At 40.0% G+C, this 12,609-nt stretch overlaps 1 protein-coding gene across 3 annotated transcripts in view; it reads left to right on the top strand.

The window, feature by feature from the left end:
• The first annotated feature begins 3,245 nt into the window (after nt 1-3,245).
• Nucleotides 3,246-12,609, top strand: part of LOC110492691 (ceramide kinase) — a 31,514-nt gene continuing 22,150 nt past the window's right edge. For 2 of the 3 annotated variants that reach the window (XM_036951890.1, XM_036951892.1), the window contains exon 1: nt 3,250-3,612. In XM_036951890.1, the coding sequence (XP_036807785.1) occupies nt 3,462-3,612 (151 nt within the window). In that variant the 5' untranslated portion in view covers nt 3,250-3,461. Of the gene's footprint in view, nt 3,613-12,609 lie in introns of all 3 variants that reach the window. The other variant, XM_036951888.1, reaches the window with a different exon arrangement.

The following is a 12,609-nucleotide window of genomic DNA, read 5'->3' as shown; positions in this document are numbered from 1 at the left end:
GAAGCCGACGATTCCAAATATATTCCAATTAATAGGTGAATATGGTGCTAAATCAGGCTATAAAATGTATGTTGGAAAAACTATTGCAATGATGACATTTGGTGATGCACCCTCAATTATCAAAGACAACTATGCATTTAAGTGGACTGATACAAGCCTGCGTTACTTGGTATAAGGGCACAAGGTGAGATCCAAATGCAGACACACGAGGCAGATGGTAGAGCTCAGATATTTATTATAACAAAAGGGGTATGCAAAAGGCAGGTCGGGTACATGCGAGAGTTAATAAACCAGCTTAGTCCAAACAGTGCCAGGCGACAGGCAGGCGAGAGGTCAGGACAGGCAAGGTTTAAGTAACCAGGTCAGAGTCCAAACGGTACAAGACGCTTGAGGTCAAGAGCAGGCAGAGTGGTCAGGGAGTCAGGATAGGCAATGGTCAAAACTAAGAAGGCGACAAAAGAGAGACTGGGAAAAGCAGGCACTGAGACACAAAAACGCTGATTGACTAGACAAACAAGGCGAACTGGCACAGAGAGACAGGAAACACATGGGTAAATACACCGGGGATAATAAGCGACACCTGGAGGGGGTGGAGACAAGCACAAGGACAGGTGAAACAGATCATGGCGTGACACTTGGGTGTTAATTTTACGTCAGACTATAAGAAGACTGTTGAAGTCGGAAGTTTACATACACCTTAGCCAAATACATTTAAACTCAGTATTTCCCAATTCCTGACATTTAATCCTAGTAAAACTTCCCTGTTTTAGGTCAGTTAGGATCACCACTTTATTTTAAGAATGTGAAATGTCAGAATAATAGTAGAGAGAATTATTTATTTCAGCTTTTATTTCTTTCATCACATTCCCAGTGGGTCAGAAGTTTACATACACTCAATTAGTATTTGGTAGCATTGCATTTAAACCTACACAAGCTTCCCACAATAAGTTGGGTGAATTTTGGCACATTCCTCCTGACAGAGCTGGTGTAACTGAGTCAGGTTTGTAGGCCTCTTTGCTTGCACAAGCTTTTTAAGTTCTGCCCACAAATGTTCTGTAGGTTGAGGTCAGGCCTTTGTGATGACCACTCCAATACCTTGACTTTGTTGTCCTTAAGCTACTTTGCCACAACTTTGGAAGTATGCTTGGGGTCATTGTCCATTTGGAAGTTCCAAGCTTTATCTTCTTGACTGATGTCTTGAGATGTTGCTTCAATATATCCATATAATTTTCCTCCTCATGATGCCATCTATTTTGTGAAGTGCACTAATCCCTCCTGCAGCAAAGCACCCCCACAACATGATGCTGCCACTCCCACAACATGATGCTGCCCCTCCCGTGCTTCACGATTGGGATGGTGTTCTTCAGCTGGCAAGCCTCCCCCTTTTTCCTCCAAAAATACCGATGGTCATTATGGCCAAACAGTTATATTTTTGTTTCATCAGACCAGAGGACGTTTCTCCAAAAAGTACGATCTTTGTCCCCATGTGCAGTTGCAAACCATGGCTTATTTATGGCAGATTTGTAGCAGTGGCTTCTTGCTTGCTGAGCGGCCTTTCAGGTTATGTCGATATAGGACTCGTTTTACTGTGGATATAGATACTTTTGTACCCGTTTCCTCCAGCATCTTCACAAGGTCCTTTGCTGTTGTTCTGGGATTGATTTGAACTTTTCGCACCAAAGTACGTTCATCTCTAGGAGACAGAACGCGTCTCCTTCCTGAGCGGCATGGCGGCTGCGTGTTCCCATGGTTTTTATACTTGCGTACTATTGTTTGTACAGATGAATGTGGTACCTTCAGGCATTTGGAAATGGCTCCTAAGGATGAACCAGACTCGTGGAGGTCTACAATTTTTGGGGGCTGATATCTTTTGATTTTCCCATGATGTCAAACAAAGAAGCACTGAGTTTGAAGGTCAGCCTTGAAATACATACACAGGTACGCCTCCAATAGACTCAAATGATGTCAATTAGCCTATCAGAAGCTTCTAAAACCATGAGATAATTTTCTGGAATTTTGCAAGCTGTTTAAAACTTCTGACCCACTGGAATTGTGATACAGTGAATTATAAGTGAAATAATCTGTCTATAAACAATTGTTGGGAAAATGACTTGAGCTCATCCATTGTGTTATCCAAATATTGCACGTTGGCTAATACGATTGGTGGTAGAGGGGGATTACTCACTCGCCGTCAGATTCTTACATGTCCACCCCGACCTATGTTCCTGATATCTCCATCTCTTCTTCATGTGAGTGACGGGGATTTGGGCCTTGTCTGAAGTAAATCCTGTCGCATCCGACTCGTTAAAGAAAATTAATCTTTATCCAGTACAAGGTGATTAATTGATGTCTTGCCATACAGAAGCTCTTTTCGGTAATAAGAGATGGATGCAAAAACATTATGTACAAAATAAGTTACAAATAATGTGAAAAAACACACATTAGCACAATAGGTTAGGAGCCCATAAAACGGCAGCCATCTCCTCCGGCGCCATCCCCTTTCCAGGATATTCATTACATTTCGAATGATTAGCATGACAGGAACATTGTCCAATTCACGCACTTATCAACAGAACATCCCTGATCATCCTACTGCCCCTGACCTGGTGGACTCACTAAACACAAATGCTGTTATATTGTCGTCTGGTTTGCTTAACAACCTTTTGACTGGAGTGTGCTAAATCTGGATCACAAATCTACTTTGAAACCAACGTATACACCTCACACACATGGGCTTAAAAAATAAGATCTTGTACCATGTCAGATATAGAGTTCAAATGTATTGAATTTTGAGTTAGAATCCCAATATTACACTTTCTATACATCACAGAAGACTGAAATATAGCAAAACCGTTTGACATAGAAAAACTGGATTTTCGACAGGTTTGAAATAATGTTAATTAATTATGAAGTTGTGAAAAATACTAATAACATTCCACCAATGAGGCAACTAGAGGATGATTTTGTCATTTGACTGCAGGAAAGTACTATAAGGAATTTGAAATTAATTATAATTATACTTTTGATACTCAAATATATTTTAGCAATTACATTAACCTTTGATACTTAACAATCGTAAAATCAAATACTTAACAAAATGTACTCAAGTAGTATTTTACTGGATGACGTTCACATTAATTTGATTCATTTTCTATTAAGGTATCTTTACTTTTACTCAAGTATGACAATTGTGTACTTTTTCCACCACGTAATATTTGCTCTCAGAGCAAGCTGTCTGTCCGTCATTTTAAAATTTCTCTCCAGCACCAAAATTAGAATACGTCGTGACGCTGTGCGTAATGTTTAGTTCGTCCCCTATGGTGAATGAAGAATCCGCTATCCAATTGTGGCACTGCCGTTGTCGAAAATAGCAACATTGTTTCCTTCTGTAGACAAAGGTGTCTCGACAACCCGATAAATTACTGAATAGTCATCCAGTTCTGTGGCTTCTTGGTGAAGACATGGAAAAACAACCACGGTTGTTGGCATCCCAACTCCTACTGAAAAACAGCTTATTCGAAGTGTCGTTAAACCGTGTGCTTCTGACATGGAAAGAGGTTGCGACCAAGAAAAAACGCGTTTCTGGGGGCATGCATCACCCATTTAAAGTCGGTAAGTGTCAAAAGATAAACTGGTTATGAAGTGCAAAGATGTTATTAAAATATTCCGCGGTGCACGATGAAGGACGTTGAGAGGTCGAGGGACTGGTGATTTAGCCTGTTTTCTTTGTTGGGTATATCCGCCATCCACATTCGCGTAAACACATGACGTGGGCATGCACATAATCCTCTGAATGTTATTATATAGGCAATATAAATTAGTCGTTGCATGCTCTTAACATTTGTTATTGTCAACGAATGACATGGAATGATATAGCCTACATTTTCCCTATAAGTATAAGGTCGATGTAGTTAATTGCCCCATAGCCTATCCGACACCGACAACTAACGTTAGGACATTAAGAGTTTCATGTACTCGTTTATTTTTCTTATATATATGCTTGAATATTATAACAGCAAGACGATCCATTGACTAGTGGACTAAACTCCACTCCATGGTGAAGGAAGTTTCTGAAGAACTTCAGCAGCGTGGAGCCGAGACCAGGCTTTGTGGAATCCGACTACATCGATTCGCACTTCAAAACATTTCAATTATGAAATCCCCACATTGTACCTATGTAATAAACGTTAATCAAATACCACCACCTACTGTTTCCTTGTTGATATACAATGGGCACATGCGCATTTGTGCTTAGTTGCCATCTTGGAGCAACAGCAATGAGTAAACAGTCAGTGGTTGTATTTGATTAACGTTTATTGAAAAAATAGGTACGCAACTACCGAGGACAAACACAAGGTGGGTGTTTCATAATTGACATTTTTGGAAGAATTGAGAATGAGCAAATAATGTAATCGGAGCTAGATTCCTCACAGCTTCACTGAAGTTCATCATTCAAGTGAAATTCATCATAACTCCACTCCATGGTGAAGGAAGTTTTTGACCTCTATCCATTGCCCAGGGCTTCATTTTAAATGAAAGCAAGCCGATTCTGAGCTGTTTGTTGTTTGACAGCTGGTCCGCGGAGTGCGGCTGCGGCCCTGGCTTGGATAGCCTCGCTATGTCGGGTCAATTGGATGGCACACAATTTGGCCTCGGAGTTCTTCTTTATGAGCTGGCTGACATTTTATCACCTCACACGGTAATAACCACCATAGCCCTTGCAAATTAGCCTTAATGTTTTAGGCTACTGTGTCGATGTTGTTAGTCTAAAGACACTGCATATAAATTCACAAAGAATCATAATTCTAGGATGTTATTAATGTATTAGCTGGCAGGGTAGCCTAGTGGTTAGAGCGTTGGACTAGTAACCGAAAGGTTGCAAGATCGAATCCCTGAGCTGAGCTGACGAGGTGAAAGTCTGTCGTTCTGCCCCTGAGCAAGGCAGTTAACCCACTGTTCCTAGGCCGTCATTGGAAATAAGAATTTGTTCTTAACTGAGTTTCCTAGTTAAAGGTAATAAAATAATAAATAAAATAAAAAATATTGAAAGTTATTTCTTTATAATCATCAATGACAGGCTACATAGCAAATCTCTTGTCACTTGAGATTCAGATGAGGGGCAAAGCATATAGAGTACCACAGTATGAGTCATAATACCGATGAAACCTAGCGGTCAAACAAGGAAATGGTTCCTGGCCTTAAGCTGGGCATCATTCACAAGTGATCATATATCATCAAATCAACGTTTTATTGGTCACGTGCAGAGGTTATTGCGGGTATAGCGAAATGCATTCACAAGTGATAGGCTAATCTTGTCACCTCATTTTTATTTTATTTATTTAACTATTTATTTAACTAGGCAAGTCAGTTAAGAACAAATTCTTCACACTATTCATGTTTTAATATTGTATTTACATATACTAAATAGTATATGTGTTTTGATTTAGGATGGACCATTATCATGCACCTGTCTCAAAACAGGGGCAGAGAAAAGAATGTCATCAATGGGCGGCAGGGTAGCCTAGTGGTTAGAGCGTTGGACTAGTAATCGGAAGTTGCAAGTTCAAACCCCCGAGCCGACAAGGTACAAATCTGTCGTTCTGCCCCTGTTCCTAGGCCGTCATTGAAAATAAGAATTTGTTCTTAACTGACTTGCCTGGTTAAATAAAGGTAAACATTTTTTTTTTTAAATGCACTTAAATAGCGAATGGAGGACGCTTTTCCAATGGTTAATTTTCATGCCAGCCAGGTAGGCTATATAATCCTATTGTAAAGATTGTAAAGATAAGCTATGTGCTTAATATTAAGAAAAGTTGAGAAATAAATATAATAGGCCTAGCCTATAGAAAGCTGATGGGATCATCTTTTTAATAAAGGCCATCACTCTTGTTTTCTCACACAATTTACATAGCCTATAGAAGTTTTGCACAACATGAGCGAAGTGTAACGAAGTGTTTGATTAGATTTTTGATGACATTTGCATTGATGTCAGAGGGACAATAGAGTGCTGAGTGCAAATCAGTTAGCAAGTTTGGTAGGCTAATAATGACTATCAGCAGCATCAGAGCTTGGAGAAGCCAAATTACCGTGACTAAACGGTCACGTGGAATTTGACTGCCGTCATGACTCGTAACTGCCGATGTGGCGGTAATGCTGTCACCCTAACAGCCCTAGTCCAGACCTGCTTTAATTTCAACTTCCACAGATGTAGATTTTTTTGTCCGTACCAGCCTTGTCTTGGCCAAAACATAGATGTCCATGATTGGTTCAGATTTGGTCCAGCCAGGACCAGTTTTTTTTGTTAATAGCACAACAGGTGAAAGAAAGCGTGAGCAGGTGAGTCCAGCTGTGTGTTGTGTTTGCTTCAATAGAGGGATCAGGGACGTGCAAATATAGTTTTCTTTCACAGAAAATGCACTAGTAAATTAGTCTGAAAATAGCTTCATTTTCATCAGATGACAAATGCAACGCTATTTGGCTGGCAAACACGGTAAATGACCTTGCAAGGTTTTTTTTTGTGAAACAAATGATGCATGGCCATCATATTTCTAATGTTAATCATAGAAAGAATGTAGCCAGCTAGTTAATCTTGAACTTTACCGGAGAAAAGTAGGCTTGCTGTCTACACTTAGAAATAGGTAGAAAAAAAGCAACACATTAGTCACGAGAGCTGTCTGCTGATAGAATGCACATTTGTGAATTCTCATCCAAAACGAGAAGTGCTACTGAAGCACAAACTTTGTCTGATGCCGAGCAGAAATGACAAAAATAAGCATTTTTAGATCTGTTTCAGAGCAGACAAGCGTGTCAACATCTTTATTTTGTTCAATATGTCTCGTTCACATTTGCTTTTAAATAATAATAAAAAATCCCCAAAAATGACATTCGGTAGCCCCATACCTATACATGTATAACTTTATTAGCTGGATTGCCTGTAATTGTAATTTGTTTATTTTCGTTTGCGCTCGTTGGCATATTTAGCTAGTAGCCTCATGGAAATTCGCTAGTACTTGAGCTAATTTTGTTAGCATTCTGGTAAGATGCCCAATGGTATTTTTCACATTTTTGTATAGTGATATAAAAATCTGTAAACCGCCTAACTCTACTTCAGAACAGTACACAGTAGAGCACACTAGAGTTGAGAACACAATAATGTACTTTATTGTACTAGGGATGGGCTGTTCGAGTACTCACACTTTTATTTTTTGAGTGCTCAAATGGGACTCACTGCCCACACTGGAATTTTTTTGGGGCATTTCTCTATATGCCAACAGTGCGCAATAAATGCCTAATTTATCATAGCTATTACAGATAACAAATCGTAATTGCTAAATTGCCTCATATACACCAAGTGTACAAAACATTAACACCTCGCTAATATTGAGTTGCACCCCCCTTTGCCCTCAGAACAGCCTCAGTTTGTCGGGGCATGAACTCTCAAGGTGGCAAATTGTCTCAAGGCCTAAAAACCCTTCTTTGACGTGTCTCCTCCCCTTCATCACTGATTTGAAGTGGATTTAACAAGTGACATCAATAAGGGATCATAACTTTCACCTGGTCAATGTATGTCGTGGAAAGAGCAGGTGTTCTTAATGTTTTATACACTCGGTGTATAGTCAGTCAATAAAAAAACAAGTGCCATTTAAGATTAAGTTATCAAAACTGTAGTATCAGTGAAACACAATCTTCAAAAAGGTGGTAACCTCAGCAGTGGCGCTTGCTTGTACATTGGCATAGCCTTGTTTTGTTAATTTTGCAGACAAGGAGCTTATATTTCCTCAGCCCTTATCAGTCAAGACTAATGTTCCCTCTAAGCTGCGCCCCCTGGGACTGCAGTGCAGAAGAAATATCATCCCACTGAGAGAAGCATGAGATTGAACTTCACTCAACGAGTTTTGCCTGTTAACACTGGCAACGTTTCCCTTTATTGTGGGAATTGTGATCGAATCAAAGCAATATTAGCCACTTTCAGTGTAACATACCAAAACAAAATGAACTATGGAAGAGATTTTGTTGTATGCAGACTATTGCCATATATGGATCTGTGCCATTTACTTTGAACTGGACTGTGTTTACAGCTGTGGTTGTGAGTAAATGCGCTTGGTTTGAGATCAAAGCAAGAGCTGCATGTAGCCACATGAGCACATTTTCTTCATATCCTTTGCTAGTTAGTGAGTTTTTAGCCCAGTTATGGATACTTTGTAGTCAGCAATGGAGTGATTGCTTCCCATAAGAGCACACATGTGTACATTTCTAGGTAAGAGCTTTTTTTTTGTCTTAAAGAGTCAGTGTTGTATTTTGAGATGGGCTTGAATAAGGTACGTAGCCAATAGGCAGAGGGTAGCATAATTTATCTGATTATCTGTAATAATGGGTATGGGAATATTTTGTAAAGTGGTTCTTGCATCAATCAACACAACATTTTCAGTCACCGCCTTGTCTGGTGGAGAAGTGGATAAACAGGTCTCCCCACAGGTGTGATTACTACCTCTGAGGGTTTAAAGCTTGAGGTAGTCACCTCATACAAGTACATTGGAGTATGGCTAGACGGTACACTGTCCTTCTCTCAGCACACATTAAAGCTGCAGGCTAAGGTTAAATCTAGACATGGTTTCCTCTATCATAATTGCTCCTCTTTCACCCCAGCTGCCAAACTAAACCTGCTGCTGCCATGTTGTGCTGATACCATGCTGTGTTGTCATGTGTTGCTGCCATGCTATGTTGTCGTCTTAGGTCTCCCTTTATGTAGTGTTGTCTCTTGTTGTGATGTGTGTTTTGTCCTATATTTTTTATCCCAGCCCCCATCCCCACAGGAAGCCTTTTGCCTTTTGGTAGGCCGTCATTGTAAATAAGAATTTGTTCTTAACTAACTTGCCTTAACTTATTTTTTGTTGTTGTTGGAAAAATATGTTTTTATAGGCATTTATTTCTGTAGGCCCAACGTACAGTCGTGACCAAAAGTTTTGAGAATGACACAAATATAAATTTTCCCAAAATATGCTGCCTCAGTGTCTTTAGATATTTTTGTCAGATGTTACTATGGAATACTGAAGTATAATTAAAAATATTTCATAAGTGTCAAAGGCTTTTATTGACAAATACATGAAGTTGATGCAAAAAGTCAATATTTGCAGTGATTGCCCTTCTTTTTCAACATCTGCAATCCGCCCTGGCATGCTGTCAATTAACTTCTGATGGCAGCCCGTTTTTGCATAATCAATGCTTGGAGTTTGTCAGAATTTGTGGGGTTTTGTTTGTCCACCCACCTCTTGAGGATTGACCACAAGTTCTCAATGGGATTAAGGTCTGGGGAGTCCTGGCCATGGACCCAAAATATTGATGTTTTGTTCCCCGAGCCACTTAGTTATCACTTTTGACTCATGGCAAGATGCTCCATCAAGCTGGAAAAGGAATTGTTCATCACCAAACTGTTCCTGGATGGTTGGGAGAAGTTGCTCTCGGAGGATGTGTTAGTACCATTCTTTATTCATGGCTGTGTTCTTAGGCAAAATTGTGAGTGAGCCCACTCCCTTGGCTGAGAAGCAACCTCACACATGAATGGTCTCAGGATGCTTTACTGTTGGCATGACACAAGACTGATGGTAGCGCTCACCTTGTCTTCTCCGGACAAGCTTTTTTCCGGATGCACCAAACAATTGGAAAGGGGATTCATCAGAGAAAATGTCCTCAGCAGTCCAATCCCTGTACCTTTTGCAGAATGTCAGTCTGTCCCTGATGTTTTTCCTGGAGAGAAGTGGCTTCTTTGCTGCCCTTCTTGACACCAGGCCATCCTCCAAAAGTATTTGCCTCACACCTGCCTGCTGCCATTCCTGAGCAAACTCTGTACTGGTGGTGCCCCGATCCCGCAGCTGAATGAACTTTAGAAGACAGTCCTGGTGCTTGCTGGACTTTCTTGAGCACCCTGAAGCCTTCTTGACAACAATTGAACCGCTCTCCTTGAAGTTTTGGATGATCCGATAAATGGTTGATTTAGGTGCAATTTTACTGGCAGTAATATCCTTGCCTGTGAAGCCTTTTTTGTGCAAAGCAATGATAGCACATGTTTTCTTGCAGGTATCCATGGATGACAGAGGAAGAACAATGATTCCAAGCACCATCCTCCTTATGAAGCTTCCAGTCTGTTATTCGAAACTCAATCAGCATGACAGTGTGATCTCCAGCCTTGTCCTCGTCAACACTCACACCTGTGTTAACGAGAGAATCACTGACATGATGTGAGCTGGTCCTTTTGTGGCAGGGCTGAAATGCACTGGAAATGTGTTTGGGGGATTCAGTTCTTTTGCATTGCAAAGAGGGACTTTGCAATTAATTGCAATTAATCTGATCACTCTTCATAACATTCTGGAGTATATGCAAATCGCCATGACACAAACTGAGGCAGCAGACTTTGAAAATTTAGATTTGTGTCATTCTGTACAGTTTTGGCCACGACTGTACAGTTTAACTTGAAACATGTTACATTTTAATAGAATCCATCAAACCTATGAACAAAGTGGACAGGCTAACATGCTTTTCAAAATGTTGGGAGACCGACAGAAGGGTATGTTCATAACAATTCAACTGTTCAACCGTGTTAGCTTGCAAATAGATCCCAAGTTGGCTAAACTTGAAATATAAAGATTAGCTGGCTAATCACAAGCACTGGACTTGAGCGATTGTTGATGAGACCTGTGTTATTTTTCTATAGCCTAACGCCTGCTACAAGAAGTCAGTCATTATTTGTGAATGTGCATTATGCATGGTTAAAGTTAAATGTGTAACAAAAAAAAAGCATTTTCATAGACTTCAAAGCCAGATCAGTGATTATTGCAACAAAAAAAGTTGGTTAAACTATTTTGATAAAATCAAAACCAAAATTATGGTTGGGGAAGGCTTATATTTATCCTAGGTATAACTTCACAAGCCCTAAATGCATTAGATTACTGCTAACTGTTTGTAATGCAGTGTATTTGACCTTTTAATTGTATAACATTTATTTAGAGAAAACGTTTTGAAAAATTGAGATATATCGAGAATCGCCCATAGGTTTGAAAAAAATTGAGAAATGATTTTTTGGCCATATTAGCCAGACCTAACTGTACCGTACTGAACTCTACTGTAATGTACTCTACTGAGTTGTACTTTCATGTGAAACAGACTTCTATGATTGGTTCAGATTTGGTCCTGACTAGAGGTCGACCGATTAGTCGGAATGGCCGATTTAATTAGGGCCGATTTCAAGTTTTCATAACAATCGGAAATCGGACATCTTTATTTAACTAGGCAAGTCAGTTAAGAACACATTCTTATTTTCAATGATGACCTAGGAACGGTGAGTTAACTGCCTTGTTCAGGGGCAGAACGACATATTTTTACCTTGTCAGCTCAGGGATTCAATTTTGCAACCTTGCGGTTAACTAGTCCAACGCGGAGCACGCCTGATACGCGAATGCAGTAAGAAGCCAAGGTAAGTTGCTAGCTAGCATTAAACTTAATCAATCATACTCACTAGTTATAACTACACATGTGTGATGATATTAATAGTTTATCTAGCGTGTCCTGTGTTGCATAATATCGATGCAGTGCGCATTCGCGAAAAAGGACTGTCGTTGCTCCAACGTGTACCTCACCATAAACACCAATACCTTTCTTAAAATCAATACACAAAAGTATATATTTTTAAACCTGCATATTTAGCTAAAAGAAATCCAGGTTAGCAGGCCATATTAACCAGGTGAAATTGTGTCACTTCTCCTGCGTTCATTGCACGCAGAGTCAGGGTATGTGCAACAGTTTGGGCCGCCTGGCTCATTGTGAACTAATTTGCCAGAATTTATGTAAATATGACATAACATTGAATGTTGTGCAATGTAACAGGAATATTTAGACTGATGGATGCCACCCATTAGATAAAATACGGAACTGTTCCTTATTTCACTGATTGAATAAACGTCTTGTTTTCGAGGTGATAGTTTCCAAATTCGACCATATTAATGACCTAAGGCTCGCATTTCTGTGTGTTATTATGTTATAATTAAGTCTATGATTTGATAGAGCAGTCTGACTGAGCGATGGTAGGCACCAGCAGGCTCATAAGCATTCATTCAAACAGCACTTTTGTGCGTTTTGCCAGCAGCTCTGCTGTTTGACTTCAAGCCTATCAACTCCCGAGATTAGGCTGGTGTAACCCATGTGAAATGTCTAGCTAGTTAGCAGGGTGCGCGCTAATAGCGTTTCAAACGTCACTTGCTCTGAGACTTGGAGTAGTTGTTCCCTTTGCTCAGCATGGGTAACGCTGCTTCAAGGGTCGCTGTTGTCGTTGTGTTCCTGGTTTGAGCCCAGGTAGGAGCGAGGAGAGGTACGGAAGCTATACTGTTACACTGGCAATACTAAAGTGCCTATAAGAACATCCAATAGTCAAAGGTTAATGAAATACAAATGGTATAGAGAGAAATAGTCCTATAATTCCTATAATAACTACAACCTAAAACATCTTACCTGGGAATATTGAAGACTCATGTTAAAAGGAACCACCAGCTTTCATATGTTCTCATGTTCTGAGCAAGGAACTTAAACGTTAGCTTTCTTACATGGCACAAATTGTACTTT

Source organism: Oncorhynchus mykiss, chromosome 2 (assembly GCF_013265735.2).
Source record: "Oncorhynchus mykiss isolate Arlee chromosome 2, USDA_OmykA_1.1, whole genome shotgun sequence".
NCBI lineage: Eukaryota > Metazoa > Chordata > Actinopteri > Salmoniformes > Salmonidae > Oncorhynchus > Oncorhynchus mykiss.
The sequence above is the reverse complement of the archived record's forward strand: the minus strand, read 5'-3'. Positions and strand labels throughout refer to the sequence as shown.